This window comes from Clarias gariepinus, chromosome 8 (genome assembly GCF_024256425.1).
Source record: "Clarias gariepinus isolate MV-2021 ecotype Netherlands chromosome 8, CGAR_prim_01v2, whole genome shotgun sequence".
In the NCBI taxonomy this organism is placed as follows: domain Eukaryota; kingdom Metazoa; phylum Chordata; class Actinopteri; order Siluriformes; family Clariidae; genus Clarias; species Clarias gariepinus.
In genome coordinates, this window is record NC_071107.1 from 10,163,394 (window position 1) to 10,181,066 (window position 17,673).

The 17,673-nt window shown below is 39.5% G+C and overlaps 1 protein-coding gene across 1 annotated transcript; it reads left to right on the forward strand.

Annotated features, from left to right (window-relative positions):
- The first annotated feature begins 9,920 nt into the window (after nucleotides 1-9,920).
- On the forward strand, nucleotides 9,921-17,450 carry cdc42ep3 (CDC42 effector protein (Rho GTPase binding) 3). Its single transcript, XM_053501480.1, has 2 exons — nucleotides 9,921-10,225; nucleotides 15,686-17,450. The coding sequence occupies exon 2, from the start codon at nucleotides 15,896-15,898 to the stop codon at nucleotides 16,862-16,864; it is 969 nt and encodes a 322-aa protein (XP_053357455.1). The 5' UTR covers nucleotides 9,921-10,225; nucleotides 15,686-15,895; the 3' UTR covers nucleotides 16,865-17,450.
- Nucleotides 17,451-17,673: the final 223 nt, after the last annotated feature.

Here is a 17,673-nt window from a genome sequence, read left to right on the forward strand (position 1 = left end):
AGGGGGGGGCTGTGATATGTGAAGAAAGGAATTTCAAATTCAATTATTCAGTAATTAAAACATGCAGGCAAAGAACAACTTAAACTTTTATACTCCTCAATAAATCAAATTCGCAAGCCCTAGATATGCCCAACCCTAAACTTTTTAATCCCACAGACTGTACAATAGGGTAACTATCATAAAAATATCACCTTTTATTAAAAAAAAAAAAAAAAAACTTGATGTCTTATACACATAACTTTTAATGGTATTCTACGTATTTAAGTAAAAACCTTTTAAAAGTGTAAGCCATGTTTTTTTTTTCATTTCCTTTTTTACATGATAAATCCCTGAGAACTGCGATGCCTGGGTGATTCTTTTCTATAGACATATTTTTGATCCTCTTTCAATAATTGATGTAAAACATCTTGATAAATCTCTAAGTTTGAGAACTCTTTAAAAAATCAAGCTCAGAATTGACTGACAGCTGGCTGATTTCCTGTTAAGCAACTAATTGCCTGTGTGCTATGTTTGAACACACACTCATACATCTATGGGATTGGCCATACTATGGGATTAGACTTTTATAATGTTAAGATGGAGCTGAACGTCAGAAACAAAGTATGTGTTTTATCCTTTTACTTACTTGTGACACTTTAGTTGGGTAAGGTGATAACTGAGTAGTAGCCGCAGTGATATTAATCTCCAATTTCAAAGGCATATTTCAACACCTGGAACCACACCTTTGTGGATGCTTCGCAGGATGTCATGAAAACTTTTTATAATCCCCAGAGGGAAAATGAAAAGTTGTAAGTTAATTGTAAGGGTGCTGGTGCATGTTTAAATAGAATCATTCAGTAATTTAAGATTACTTTCCATAAATGGTGCCAATACTTAAAGAGGGCACTAAAAGCTTTTTGTTACCACTGGCACAGCATTTCCTCATAGAACAACAGTCGTTTCAGATATTGGAAGACTAATAACGGCACACTTGTTAGCATATTTATTTTGAAATTAGTATTGGATTGTGACATGGTGGTGTAGCATAGCAACCTTATTGCTCTGGAGTCCCTGGTTGTTTAGTCCTGAGCTTGGGTTGCTGTCTGCGTGCCATTTCAGTGCATGTTCTTCCTACATCCATCCCGGTTGTTCATCTTTAACATTTATTATTATTATTATTATTATTATTATTATTATTATCATTATTATTAAGTTAGACTGATGAGGCTGTGGGAATGCTGTATCACGATGATCCAGTGCCAAGGGCCCCACGGGGGGTGGGGGGGGGTGGCTTTGCATGTTCTCTAGGTGGGTGTCCTCCCACAGTCTAAGGACAGGCTGATTGTTCTAATTGGTGCTTTCAATGTGAGTGAGTCAGTTATTGTATGTATACATGCTTGTGCCAGTCCATACCCCATCCAGGGTGTACCCTGCCTGGCGCCCAGAGTCACCTGCTGTGGGTTAGGCTCCAAGCCTTCAACGACCCCCTACCGCATAAGTGGGATCATGACACAGGTTCTCAGGTTTCCTTCCACAACTATGCCTTAACTCTTATTGAAAGAGAGCATGTGATGAGAGGTGGATGCTTTTGTTAAAATATGTGCTAAAAAAACCTTTGACCCCATATGAAGAATGATACATCTCTCTGTACACGTCATACAGTCTATACTGATCCTTCTAAGCCAGTGGTTATCAACTGCAGTCCTGGAGGATCGATGCCGTGCACATTTTAGTGCTTTCCCAGCTCCTGAGTGTTTTATCAGCACACTTGATTTAACCAGGGAGCTATTTAACAGCCTTCTTGTAATTGAAGTGGAGCAGGGAAAACACGGAAATATGTAGGCCAGTGGTCCTGTGGGAATAAGGTTAAGAAGCACTGCTCTAAGCAGTAATTAACTATGCACTCAGAGAGATATTTAACTCTTGATAAGAGTGCAACATGGGTTTCAAAAGAAGAGTATTTTTTTATATTACAATGTGACACTGCTATGGATTATCTATGGAATGGAAGTGCGGTTGTATCATGATTGAGATCATGTATCGGAGTTTGTATGTCTAAATCTCTAAAGCAAAATTATCTTCATAGAGAGGAAGATGCATCATATATTCCAAGCACAAAGAAACTGACCATGTGTAATGTAAGCAAGGACGGAAGACTGGTTCATTTTAAAAGAATGCTAAAATTATTCAGGCTTGTAATAGCAGATCGTCAAATGTCTGGAGTCTTTTGTTCATCATATTTGATTTATGTGAGATTCTTTCGTCTACACATAAGTTCAGAGCAACTGCACACATTCCAAGCTAATTCCTCCATACACACTCAACTCCCCAGCATGTGTCATGTGTTTCTTCCACTCTGCACACACTTAGCGGGGCTCAATGCGACCCAAACCAAAGAATCTGTGATATGTACCCAACCACTGCGAGCACACACACACATACACACTCTAAAAAAAACTCATCAAGATAAATACAGTTTAATTGCAGGCTAATTAGAAAAAAAAAGCCTAGCCTTTGTGCTTACAGTACACTACACTCTTACAGATGTGCATTACATATCACATTTATTTCAAGCATATTCTGTGCCTCTAAATGAATGCTGATTTCAAATGCCATATTAGGACTTCATTTTCCCCACCATTGCAGCTTGTAAACATGTGTTACACAGATTACAAAGATACGGTTATCAACGATACTACGCTTCTTTTCCTGAGGCCGATCCTGGGGTTTTTGTGTTTATAAAATGTTGCATGGCATCTCAAATAATTCCCCCTCTGACGCCACAGACACAAAACAGATGGACATGACAGAAGCATATCAGGGTCTGTGCTTATTTTCCCCTCTTCTATCAGTCTGACCAATTCAGTAAAAATGACCACTCCGCAATTGAAAACATTTCCCACTTCAAAATGAGTTGATGTTATTGTTAGCCACATTAATTAGGACTTTCCTTTCCAGACTGTCTACATTCTCAAGAATAGGAACCATCAGGGTCTATCTGTAAGCAAGACTCTGGAAGGCTTTACTGATAATGAACTGTTAAGTCAAAGTTCAGATGAACCAGTCCAGTCTTGACTAGCAGACACGTTAGACAACTTGACTTTAGAGCTTTAGGATAATACCATTACTCTGGAACTAATAGAATAAATCTAAATATATAGTAGGTAAAAGCCTGGTGCAAGGTTGTCCTTGTAATAATTGTGGTGGACTCACTGCTGGAGGACTAATTGCTGAAAAGAACAAGAAATATGATAAAGATGGCCATTCATTCATTAACTTTCACTAATTGCTTCATCATCATCAGGGTCAAGGTGAAGCTATGTCATGAACCCTGGATGCAAGGCCTGAACGCATATACAGTATAATAGGACCCTGGTCCATCGCAGGACACCACACTAATTTAGAACCAGGGGAAATTGGTGTAATCAGTCTACAGATGGAGTAAACAAACAACAAAAAAAACAACAACCCAAAATCTAAAAACAAAGCAAAAGCGAAAAAACAAGAAAAAAAAAAAACCAGGAAATCCTTACAAACACAAGGAGAACATGAGATTATCTGTACATACAATCATGTAAATATGCACTACTGTCCTATCCATATTAAGATACTACCGTATCACTGTGCCCGTGACTTTATTTGCAGGGAATTGCAATTTAATTGCACTCTCATAGCAGCACATTTAAAAAAAAGTACAGCTCCATCTTTTGAATTGTGGAACTAAATTTTTTGTGTTATCGTGAAGTGCACGAAATGAATTGCACACTCACAAGCAAATAGCAAAAAAATGTACAGCGTCATCTGTTGAATTTTGCGATGAGCTATTAATTTTTTTAATAGATTTTTATGATATTAGGGCGCTTTCTATTTAAAATTCTAATTAGCATATCTTCTCTTCCTGTGGGCCCACTGCGATTAAACAAAGCCTATATGTTACCTCAAGCTTGGACAAATACACCTGTGAAAACCCCATTAAAACTCATTCAGTAGTATTTACGTGATGCATGCACAAACAAACAGACAAACAGACAGATGAAAATTCCAATAAAAAATTCTTAATGTGTTCTATTACTCATCTTACCCCCCCCCCCCAAAATATCCTGTGATATCTCACTATGTACTGACACGCCAACTTTACAGTTTTATTATAAATACAGTATATACAAGATGTATAATTTCGTATTTGATCCATGCTGTTCATTTTGTGTCTTGATGTACTTTATTTTCTGGTAATATAATTTTCAGAGCCCGCACTCATCAAATAAAAATGTACCACGTTTAGTGCACATTACAGTGTATTATGAAGTTTGAAACAAATTTTTGATTGATTCTAGTTATGTAGAGTATATGTGAGTATGCAAAGCATAATTTGTATGTCAGTGGATAGATATACAGTAATGCAGTTGACAGTGTAGGAAACATCAAAAAATCCCCAGTCAGCTGACATTTATTAAACCTATCTCTCGGTCTGTGGAATGCTATTTACTGACCATACTGATAAGAAGAGGAGGATTTTCCGGATTCCCAAAAGGGAGTGACAGACAATGTCCTCTTGAGGGGTCTTTTTTTATAAATAAATAATTAGGGATACACTGATAAAATCTACTGCGATACTTATGAATTCCATTGGAATTACAGTGGTGGAAATGGTAACACTTCATTTAACACACTCCTAAATTCTAGGTTCATAACTTTTATAATAAAGTAATGAAACATTTTAATGAAATTTTGGATGACTTCCAGCTATTATGTCACAGTAATAAGTAATTATTTAAAATTATAAAAAATAATTTTAATGTTGTTTTTAATATTGCATGGTCATTAGATACTATACAGTAGTAAGGCCACAAGCTAAGTTCCTTGTGCCCTTGAATTTTTAGCTTGTGTGTTACTTGAGCCCATATTTTGTGGAAACATTGCACTTAATACATTGTGTCCAGTTAATTATTTGGTATGGAAAAAAAATTATTCACCTTGGGAATATTCATGTTCCTATGTCGTGCTTAGGTTTGATCTAATAATATAATTCACCTTATTTCTCTGTGTTTCATTTATTAAAAAAAAAAAAAACACTTCTTTTGGTTATATATTCCTAACATCCACCTAAATTCATAACTATAATATGTAAAAGCACACAGTATTATAATGGGAAGGTATCACTTTAACCAGATTTTAATTTGAACAGTCTTCCAAACAGTAATTCCAGTAAGATGACTTAAAACACACAAGTTAACTTGCAGTTAGTGTTAGTTGGTGATGGAAACTCTTAGACACACATGCCTTTTAGAATCTCTTTATAAGGTGACCAGTGCTGTGTTTCTATATTAATCCCTTTCTGTATGCAGTCACTGTACTTGCTCAGTGGACTGTCTAATTAGAAATCTAATGTGAAGTCTAATCTAATCCAATTATGAATGTGTTTAAGCCAAGATGATATGAATTAGAAATATACAGGCTGCTATCCTGTTATTCATCTCAATTTAACCCTCTAGCAGTGAATCATTGGAATACAGCTGCTTTTCTTCTTAAAGAAACAAAGACATTGACTTTTACTGCCATAATGGAACATTTCACATCTGCTACTGATTTCTTTCATATCTCACATAAGCTATGGTTTCTGTGACTGCATTTAGGGTGAGGCTCCAGGTTTGACTCAAGGCTAAAATCTTACACTTCAGTACATGGCCAATAGTTTGTGGACACCTGAGAAATACATCTATATTTGGGCCTTCCACAAACAGTTGCACATCTGTATGGAATGTATTGTGTGTGTTTTTTTTTTGTAGCATTAAGTTAGTTAAGTTATGCCTTTATTTGTCACATATACATTACTGCACAGTCAAATTCTTTCTTCGCATATTCCAGGGCAACTGGGGTCAGAGCGCAGGGTCAGCCTGATACAGTGCCCTTGGAGTAGATGGGGTTAAGGGCCTTGCTCAAGGGCCCAACAGTGGCAACGAGGTGGAGCTGGGACTCAAACTGCCGACCTGCTAATCAGCAACTCAGTGTCTTAACTCTCTGAGCCACCACTACCCCTAATTTTTATTTCCCTTTACTGGAACAGCATGATACTGCCCCTGTACAGTACAAAAAGTGTGGTTCATAAAAACTTGGTGTGCCAAGGTTGGTGGGGAAAAATAAATGTCCAAATATAACCTACAAGCTATATTTACATGCCCTGTGCATAAATATGATTGTTTATTGTACTAGACTCCAGCGGTTTTTTTTTTCTTTTGCTTTTGTTCACGGCATAAGTATAAATTGGCTTGAGTTGCTCCCTTGGGTTGGCCTCATTGTGACTTCTTTTCTGTGGCTCTTCTGCCCTGTAGCATTTTCACTCTGTAATAAGGGCCAAGTGTGCTGCCTGTTCTCAGCAAATAAATAGCTGTGTTCTACAGCAGTCCTCCAGGGCAACTCTGATGTTGGTTCTCTGGGCCAACCGCAATCTGATTACAAGACAGAGGGGTCTGTGCAAGAGGTTACCAGAATTCTTCTAAGAAGTTTACTCCCTCCATAATTGGTCTTTTTCCTCTTGCCTAAGTACGTCAGATTCCATCAAGTACAGTAATAAGCAGAGCAATCATTCAATAATATATTCATAAAGAAAGGCTCCTCGCTGTCTTTACTTTGTCTTTTTTTATTATAACTAACCAAACGCAGCCTATTTCTTTCACGTCAAAGGGGTTCCAAAGTGTGCCGTCCATCGACCTGATTTAATTTAGGTGCATTACTTAAGTGCAACAGGAAAGCACTGCGCTCATGCCCGCTGTCAGCTGAAAATTTATTTGCTCATTAAGGGAGTGTGTTTCTGAGAAACCTTGGTAAAAACCACAGCTGGCATTTTCAAAGATTGAGTAAAACGATTTTAAACTAGATTTATGAAAAGCATAAGAAGACATTTTCCTAAAAATATGGGAATGTTTCAGGGTCTATTACAGTAAGAGCAGTACAATTCATCATACAGTATGAACTAAAACCTACAGACAGTGGTAGTATTTTTTCTACTGACTTAATTAGCTGAAAACTTGACACATTCTCTGTCATACTTATCGAGATGCCTCTTAGTAATACTCTATACTGTAAGTCTTGTCTCATCTCATCGTTTATACTGCTTTATCCTGTATACAGGGTCGCGGTGGGCCTGGAGCCTATCCCAGGAGACCCCGGGTACGAAGCGGGGTGCACCCTCGACAGGGTGCCAAATCATCACAGAGTGCTCACACATACACACACCTTTGGACTGTGAGAAAAAAACTGGAATACCCAAAGGAAACCCACCAAGCACAGGGAGAACATGCAAACTTCATGCACACAGGCCCAAGGTGGAAATCAAACCTATACCCTGGAGGTGCAAGGCAACAGTGCTAACCGACATGCCACCGTGCCACCACCGTGTACGTGGGATTTTTAGGTGGGGTACACTCTGATTTGCCGGTGAAAGAGTACCATGTTATCACTTTGCTGACTCAAGACAGAGAAGAAAAAGTGAAGAGCTGTGTATATGTAGCATGATTAGATTTCTCTCCAAACAGGTCACAGCTGGGTCAATGGTTTAAATTGTTTATAAAAAAAAATTCTTTCTAAATAATAACTTTATACCTGTTTGTGCATAATGTATTTACATGACAAAGAAACATTGCGTTAAATTTTTGTAAAGTGTGATTTTATTTGTGTATAACCGGGACTTGATCTCAGCTAGTCTTGGTCTTGGATTTCACGATGTTGGTCTTGACTACGAGTTAGCCTTTATGTATGTTTCCTTTCAAGTGTCATGGAGGGCTCATGCACTGTATCCGACATGTACCCTTACGAACAAAAAAATACAAACATCTTCAAAGAGTAAGAACTTTAATGACAAAATGTATCCATTATGTTTCAAACAAATCCTATTTGACAAAACTAGTCCCAATTAATCAAAAACAGGGATTTTAAGAAATTCCCAAATTTCCTCCACAACCAAATCAAAAAAGCACAGGCAAATAAACATCACAGCTGTTATGTACTCCTTTTCCATGGGACCAGTTTTACCACATGATAGCAAATAAATCCAACTCTTCAGCATGTACCTAAAATACATCTGAATAACAGCAGAAAACACAGACAGGCACTTTGGATTTTAGTGCCTATTGACATTCAGTGATCTGACCTCAGTAGGAGCCGTTAAGCAGATTTCAGGTTTCATCCTGGAAAGACAGGCTGCACAAAGTCCGGTTGTTCTCCCCGCTCTACGGAAAGGAAACTTTTTCGAAACTGGGAAAATCTAGTGCTTCCTTAGGCCACGTTTAGAAAACATGACATTTTAACGAATGAAAACACTCAGTGTCAGCCCGCGGATGACAGAGACATTCCTGGCTCCGGTTCACAAGTTGAAACAGTATTTTATTGTATCATTTTTAGCATTGCTCCAGATGAAGAGTTTCACAGGCTGAATTGAAACTATACTAAATAGTCCAAGTACAAGCAGCAAACCAGAAAAGGGCAGCATGTTTTCATCAGACAGTTCAATACTGTACTGTATACAGTAGAAGTGGAGAAGTTGTTCTGTTTGTGTAGCGGAAAACCGTAAACATATTTCTTGTGCCGTATTGTATGCGATTCCAAACCATGTGCTTTCCACATGCCTGCCTCAATGAGATCACTCTTCGCACATCCTCCCCCAAGGCCAAAACGCTTTTATTCAGAAAGCTGTTTAGATGTTTCCAAACGACGCCTGTTTTACTTAATTAGTGGGTGGCTCGGCTTTAGCCCACCAGTCGGAATAATCGGCGCTAAAGAAACACAGTCATCCCATTAGATGACTAAATGTGTTGCGGAGAAGCAGCTAAACGGATTATGAAGCGTCTGTGTGAGGAGTCAGTTGAAGGCAAGAGGAGATTTATATGCTTTTTTTATGATTGTCAGATGCTGGCGCTACAAGCACAGCATTTTAAACCAACCTGCAACAACACGTCAGAAGCTACCTGATCTTAAACGACCACTTGCTTATACACACACGCTGTGCCTCTGAGGCACATACACACATACTGGTTCTGGCACATAGGTAGACAGCGGCGTTTTCATCTTTCTCTCTCTCTCTCTTATTCCTCTCTTCCCACTTCCTGACGAGCAGCGATAGTTGCCAAGGTAACCTGTAATAAGGGGAAAGTGATGAGGCTTCAGCAAACCTGGTGTGCGTTGGTACTGGGAGCTCTGAGGAAGAGATATTTACAGCACTCGGGCACTTTAAACATGCTTGTCCTTTAAGAAAAACCACAGTAGAGGAGAGGCCATAACAAAAAAAAAAAAAAAAAACTAAAGCGATTCCCACAAGAGCAGCCCTGTGGTGTGCTGTCGTGCATGTTGTCTGAAGGGCAACTCAAGGAAAACAAATGTTTTCTGTTGTAATGAGAGCAGTAAGGCTGCACACATGGTTTAAATGGGCCCTGTTGTGCTCCATGTCATGTGTTCTCTGTGTGTGTGAGGGAAGTAGAAAGTATGAATGCAAGCATGGGAGGAAAAATTCCGAAACTCATTGATGTGTATCTAAATGTGTATTTGGAAAGGAAAACAAGACAGGGAGAGAGAGAGACTGATTGATAGCAAGAAATTCATACTTCTAATAGCAAGGGAGTGCATGCTTTCTGCTAGATTTACACTGAGGATTTAACTGTATGTATCTAAATGCAAAAGGGTGAAGAGGAGAGAGCTACAGGAAAAGACAAAGGGAGGATTGAGACTACTCCATAGACGGAGGGAGGGAAAGAAACGAGCAAGAGAACCATCATCTCTTAACAGGACCTTATCTCCAGCCACCTCCACACTCTCTCTTCACACAGATTCTCATGGATGGATGGAGCAACGATTTGATCAAGCTGAAAAACCACAGAAATAGAGAGGAAGCAAAGGGATTGCAAAGGGATATAGTGAGTAACAGAGAGAGAGAGAGAGAGAGAGAGAGACAGAGACAGGTGCTGTAGGAGGGGGAGCAGAAAGAAGAAGAAGGAGGAGATTTCTCCTTCAGCAGAACTGAGAAGAGAGAAGCCGCACACAGTTACGCAGAGGAATTCCTAAACAGCTGTCCGGCAGACCTACTGCCTGTGAAAAACGGACATCCAGGGATAATAGAAGGAAAAACAGGGTGAGAGACAAGGAAACCGCTGTAGACTACACTACGTAGAAAGAATTTGGAACAGTAAAATTTCACAAGGCAAGACACGACGTCTGGGGAAAGACCAGAGAGGTTCATCTTAAGAAGATAGATACACAGGTAAAAAAGAAATATCAGACTGGAAATGATTGAGTGACAGGAAATTCTGGCAATCTACAGTAGGCATAATCTGTAGGGCATTACTAAGATTGTTGTTGAATTATGCATCTGAGTTACCTAGTAAGCTATAAGAGGTATTAGTACTGTTAATTGTGCTGCACTGCTGAGTAGCATGAAATAATGCCTAGAGCTGATGTGTTATAAGTCTTTAGAAGCCATAATAAACAAAAGATTCCTTCTCATTCTGAGACTCAAGCAAAATCAATGGTGTTTCGGATTTTTGGTTAAGAGGAAAGACAATATGTGCAATAGATTATTCACTTTTTATTTCATACAGCACATGCCACACACATGCTTGCCTGTATTTGCTGCTCTGAGGAACTCAGTGTAAAGTGGAAGCAATGACACGCAAGTGCTAGATGGACAGAAGTAGTCAAGCATGTGCCCACAACGAGATCTGAGGCATAGCAAAAAAGCAACCTGATACTTTTCTGCAACTGCAGCAAACACATTCCCACTCGTTCGACACACTAACCGCAATAGCCGTCGAGCTGCTATTCAGCGGCAGCCAGGAGAACTTGGAGAGTTCTCCCAGCTGTTTTGACATCCCCTTCGTGTTTTTCAGTCCTCTCATTTCATCTCCGGCACGCGGTGGGCCAAAGACAACATGGGGGCTGAGAACAGAAGGGAGGTGGACAGCAGGGTAGAGAAGAAAATAAAGAAAAAGGGAATAACAGATGAGGCTGAAACAAGAAGAATACTCGCTCCACCCTGCCTGTCTCGAAAGACTCCGAACTTTCTAGCCCTCAGGCATCGAAAGGAAGCGCCTAGCCTGAAGTATAATTACAGCTCCCTTTATGTTACAAACTGGCAAGCCAAACTGGAGGAATGTTGAGAGAAGGTTGCCATTAGCCTATGTGCTATCAGCCTTTAATCTCTTTTATTACAGAGTGCAAAAGATGGGGTCTTCTGTCTATTTTGAACGTAGGAATTTTCAGGGTTAAGGGTCGGGCTGTAGAGACGGTTTGGTCACTCCAATGACATGCTTGTCATTCGTTTACTCAGAGACGTCAGCTGTATATGTCTAGCATAAGATCATCCCAGCGCCACAGTTGGACGGCTCTTAAATACAGCATCAGCAGCAACAACTGCCGAGTTCCAAGTAGCCACGACATTTTCAGCCAAAAAAGGCCAAGGCTAAAATAGGTCAGAGCGACACTCAGAGACAGCACTAAATTAACGGCTGTCCTCGAAATGCACCTCTGCATACAGTGAGCTTAAACTGCTGTATGTTATCATTACACTTGTTTAGATGACAGCATGCTCATATTCGCTCTAATAATAAACTCACCCACATTCCCCGGCCGTGATTTATTTACCAAGAACAAATTTGCGAGCTGACATAAGTCAACACGAGGACCATTTTGCTAGCCCCCATTAGGACCCCTCCTCCCTTTCTAAGCACCCATCTCCGCAATAAACATCACCCTCTTAGTAACTGGAGTGGATCCAGGCTTTGGCTCTCACTTAGCCAGCACAATCTGAGATACACTGATGACCTGCTGGCATGCAAGCCTTATGCTCCATTGTGGATGAGATAATACAGGACTGACACCTCTGAAAAGAAAGTGACAGAAAGGAAAGGTGAATGCATGGATGGATGGATGGAAGGGAAATGCATAGTCATATTTTGCAGTAGAAGACATGAGCCTGGCTTTGTGGGTGGCAGTGTGGCAGCTGCTAGTCTTGAAATATGTCCTGCTAGCGGTTTCTGACCAAATCTGACCTTAAGTCATGTTTATGAGGTCTTTTAGTCATATCCAGTTTTAATGACGTAATGATGCTATTATAATCCATGTCGACTAAAACAGCCACAATAGAAATGGTTGGTAACATATTAATGTTAATCAAATATTGTAACCAGCGTAAGGACCTATCCAGTGATGTAAACTTTAAAGCAATTTTGAAAGTCACTCTACCAACAGCCTAAATTTAAATATATTTATAAATTTAATGACCAAAATGTTTTTTTATTAAGCTTAAAATTTACTTTATTGAATTTTATAATAAAAGCAAAGATAAAAGTTAAAATTGAATGTAGACTTTTTTAAATTTTAGTATTTTTTTAAATCAATGAACTATTATTTTAGATATTATTTATTTAGATTACTGGAAATGGTATTTTATTATTTAGAAATATTTTATTATATCATTTATATATAATTTATTATATAACCTTAACACTTTTCAAAGGTTTATCACTTTAAAGCTTATTAAAGGCTTAAAAGTTCTTCAGTGGATGTTCATACAGTATATCTACGTATGTCTTCTTAGCAACATATAGAATTTTGACTTGAACAATCAATTGATAAATAATTTTTTTCTGTTGTATGTTCTACAGCTAATATTAAACGGTTCCTCAAACGAGCCAATCTGAAGAATCCTTAATGGTTCCAGATGTAGAGAGACTATGAATCTGAAACAGTAATGAATGATTATGTGGTTGTTTCTTTGTGGTTGGCAAATAAGGAACAAATCAGATATTCCAGTGCTGTACACATACAGTACATACAGTAATTACGTTGTTCCACCCTTGTGTGTTCTCGCCCTCCATTTGCCAATTCCATATCTTAAAATCTGGACAAGCTACAGATAGAGGACCAAGGACACAAGTTGCCTGTTCCTGGTCTCGATTTGTTTTGTTACTGTTTCTTTAAAAATGTGCTGTGAACTCCATCGGATATAAATCTTGTTGAATGTTTTCAGCCTTAAAATGTTAGAGCCAGGATTTCTTGAAGCGCTGACAGAATGTGTACTTATTTGTGAAATTCCTCATATGAAACTTGAGCGTCGAGTCATGCTTCCCTGCCAAAGTTTCAGATTTACTATGCATGACAAGTCTTGACATCAAATCCCACCTCAAAGCGTATTACTGTACTGTATTTACTGACATGCATCCATCATGGTATTTGCTAACTTCCGTCCTGCTTTAAAAAGCACCCCGCTCAGCTGTTAAGGGCATTCACGTTGAAGCTTGAGCCCTGACAATTTACTCATTAGAAATAACCCGAGTGTGGATTTTGTCTTTCAGCATGTGAGAGCTTATAAGAGATGATTCATCTAATAATGCTAATAGTTGTGATGACATTTTTTTTTGTCTCAGCACTGCAGAAAAAGCTCTCTCTTTGCTCTCTCTTTTCACACATACACACAAAGACTTAAACACACAAAGTTCCCATTAGAAAAGAATGTGGATGCTGATCACGGGTGGGGAGGGGGTGCTTGTGGCACGCGACAGGCCAGATTGTTGGTGTGAATCCAAATTGCTTCCTCGCTAGAGAGAGCGCATCTAGCCAAGGTCAAACTTCAGAGTTGCAAAAACATACTTGGAAGTTCAAGGGATTATTCCAGAGACAGATTAAGAAAGAGGATAGAGGTGAGTGACCAGACAGGGCGATGAAGAGTTTAGCTGATTGAGCGTTAACACTCCCAGTTTTCTTTTCCCTCCACATGTTTGTCTTTCACACAAACACATAAAACCTCTTCACCCACACTTTTCACAGTGCCATATAATATAATGACACTAATTTTAGGCTAGGACAGCGGGAATACCGACACACATTCATTACCGTATGCATACACATTCCTTATCCATCCATAAAGCTTAAGGGAATCTATATATAGCTCTCTGGATGCTAGTCAAGTGAGGTTCAGACTATTTGTGTTGAAACGCAGCAGCATCTAAAACTGTCTTTAACGACATGTGGACTCTTTACTGACTGGGCTGTGCGAAAGGAGCCACACACACACACACACACACAAATAGAGTAGGCTAAAAAGAACAATGGCACTCATTCAGCGCATGTAGGAAGGAATTGCAGTCATTGTCTAAGTACCATTCATTTTCCCTACACAATGCCACAAGTACTTTACACCACTCTAGTGTTAACCTTGATGCTGTGTACATGCACCATAAATTATTAGCATTCTGCCACAGTCCAGTCATGTATCCTTAGGAACTGGAACAACTGCTGTTTTGTAAACAGATTGGAATTTCTGCCGTTGTGCCTGTTTTGGCCGTTACTTCTTGTGTTCAGGGAAAAGTGACCACAGCACTTAAGTTTTAGTGTCTAGTTTCAGCCAAAACGCTTAATATAACTTTCATTCATGTGTAAGCAGACTAAAAACTGTATCAGTTATAGAAATGGCAAGATCTGCACAACATCCCTTTTTTTCAGCGATATCCGTCTATTCATAGCTCTAGGTGTTTTTCTGATTGAGGTCTTGGTTATAAGAAAAGTCCTGCGCTCTGCTGCTGCAGGAATGTGGATGTTTTTTCAGTCATGCTCACTGGTGTGGACTTGGCCCAGCCACTACTTTTGTGATAGCTTGCAGTCTGTCGGTGAGGGTCAGCGCTTAGAGGTTTTGCAAAAGTAAATATGTCTATAAATGGGAAAGTACTCCACCACTCTCTCTCTCTCTCTCTGTCTCACACTCACTCACCCTCTTCATCTAGAAATATATCCACACCAAAAGTTCTAAAACCTTATTGTTTTGGCATCTTGTCATTTACATACACACTAGATTCGCACATAGGAAGATCACAAATATCCGTTGCCTTTTTAGGCAAGATCACAAATATCTGTAAAGATACAGGCTTCCCTCTGTTTGCATGGCAGTAGGGTAGCTTTCTCTCCTGAGTCATTCTCACAATGATCCTTCTAAAGCTCCATCTCCTCTCTTAGACCAGTGTGGAATCCAGCTGGTCCATATTAGCACATACTAAACAGGAGCTGGACTGACTTTGAGCCAACGACAGCTTGGGCCCCTCACCATTCATGTTTTTCGAGTTGATATACTGATCTGAGATCAGAGGTATGATGAAGTCGGTTATGAGCTTTCCTTAGTGGCACACACTGTTCTTCCCCTCTCCATAGGATTTCATATAATTTAGTATGAGCTAATGTAATATCTTTGTCAGCAGTTTCATGACAAATATAATATATTATATATCAAATGGCTGAGATGGCTGATATATAAAGATATCACTCTGTGCAACGAGCATTACTTGAAAACTGAATGGAATGCGAAGTAAAACAATCGGCTCTGCGTATATAACACATTTCCTGTAAGACAGACTGTAAGTAAGAATGTTGTGACTGAACTCATAAAAAACACTATGAAACAGAATATTTACGTTTAAAAGTTTTCTAATTTGAACCCTCTCTGGTAAGGAAAATCAGTTGTTGGGTTACATGTACAGTATAACCCTTTCAGATCTTTCCTTGGAGAACCTACTGTACTGAATGGATCCAAATACTGTATGAAAAAGTGTATTTTTAATGTTATCCAAAAATAACTTAGCGTATAAGGAAATAGCATTAAATATACAATTGCAAAAATGAAGCTAAGCAATGTTGACAACATGTTAACAAAATCTTTATCTCTGTTTTTTCTTAGGTAAAAGTTTCCCATCTGGTCTTTTAGGAAGAAACCAGCCCATCATTTAGGCCTGAAGACTCCGATAGTGAACATCTACAATTATCAAGTGCCTGAGAATGTAACTCCTGTAATTTTCTGGGGAGAACTTGGATCAGCATCTGTTCTGAAACATAGGACCAGAGGTTTCTTTCTTTTTAACCTTCCTCCACGGATTTGACTCTTCTGAACATGCCAGCCAAAACTCCTATATACCTAAAATCCCACAACAGCAAGAAGGGGAAGAAGTGTCGCCTAAGAGACATCCTGTCCCCAGACATGATCAGTCCTCCACTAGGAGACTTCCGTCATACTGTTCACATTGGGAAAGGGGGTTTGTGTGACACCTTTGGTGACATGACCTTCCTTCAAGGCAAGTTTGAGCTGCTTCCTGGTAAGAGTGGCCTCGTTCGACAACAGTATGGTGGCCATGGCGAGTTCATGCGAGCAAACAGTGCATCAGACGCCTCGTATATCGAAACTCCTTCACCAATCCTGAAGAATGCGATCTCCCTTCCTACCATTGGTGGGTGCCAAGCACTGACCCTGCCTCATATCACTACCACCACATTACCCTTGTCCCAGGACCCACTGGATGACCCACCCACTCCACCTGGCTGTTCAGAGGTAACAGATGACCTGGAGATCCTGCAAATAGACAGCCTTCTCCAGTCCATAGCTATCTTTAGACGTGAACCCAGTCCTGTTCCAGAGGAGGTTACTGAGAAATCCTTATTTCCTTTTAACCATGTGGAGAAATCACTGGAAAGGAATACCCCCAGGTACACCTCTGGGAATGATGATAGTAAGAAGACATTAATGCCTATCTTTCTCAATGGCAATCACAATGAAAATGGCAACAGCAACAGAAGTAGCAACTGCAAAAACAACAGCATCAACAATAATGGATATAATGACATGAACAGTGGCATCTTTCATTATGAAAAAGAGCTGGCCAGCATGAATGGAGATTGGGAAAACCGAGATAGTGGTGTAGAGGAAGGACGCATTTGTGACTTGGACTTTGAGCTCTCGAAAAGCAAGAGTCTGTCTCAGGAGTCTGTGAACCCCAACAGTGGGTCACTGCTGTCTCTTGAATTGGACTTGGGCCCTTCTATCTTGGATGACATACTCAATATCATGGGTAAGCCTGAGTCTTGAACAATGCCTGTGAAAGAAGAAGGAAGAGAAAAGAAAGACTTGCCAGTCTACTTAAACACATACGAGTTTTGCATATTCAACCTTGGAAATGAACTAAAAAGGCAGCGCCTCTGTGATATTTCTCTCAGTATGTTTGTTTAACGGCAACGTTCTGCGCTTAACCAGTTTTGTTTCTCTTGTAGACAACAAGAGATGCATGCTTCATCAAAATTAGACAAGCTACACAGAGATATTTTTACCTTTCACTATCGAGTTTAATCTAGAAATAAAACTGTTTGGTGTGCACATCAGTTCCATTACAGGTGTAAATAAAAGCTGTACATTTTACTGTATACTGTTGCTCACTAATGCACAATGGTACATGTTCTGTTCTGATGATGTAATGATCTCTCTCTATGTGATGTACAGCTGCGTGAATTATCTCCCAACTTTGTCACAACTCCTCACCCCACCCCTCCCTGTACAGATATTATATTTATACTGACTCTTTTATGTATGCTACAAAAACATCAAAGCATATACAGTACATGTGTTTTTACTGTGTGAAGATACAATTATAAAATAAATAAGTAAATACTTTTTGATATGTCCCATTTGGTTATCTGTTCTATGATCGATGCATATAGATTGCATTATTATTTTCCTTTTCAAATTAAAAATGAATGTTACAGCAGTGCTGGCAAAGAGAACGTGGAGCCTACCCACCTTTTCCCTCAGCTCTGACATTCTTCTCATTCACCCAGAATGCCCTGCAGTGGGATCAGAGGTGGGCGAACAGTGCATCATTTCTACAGCAGCACGCCTGCACC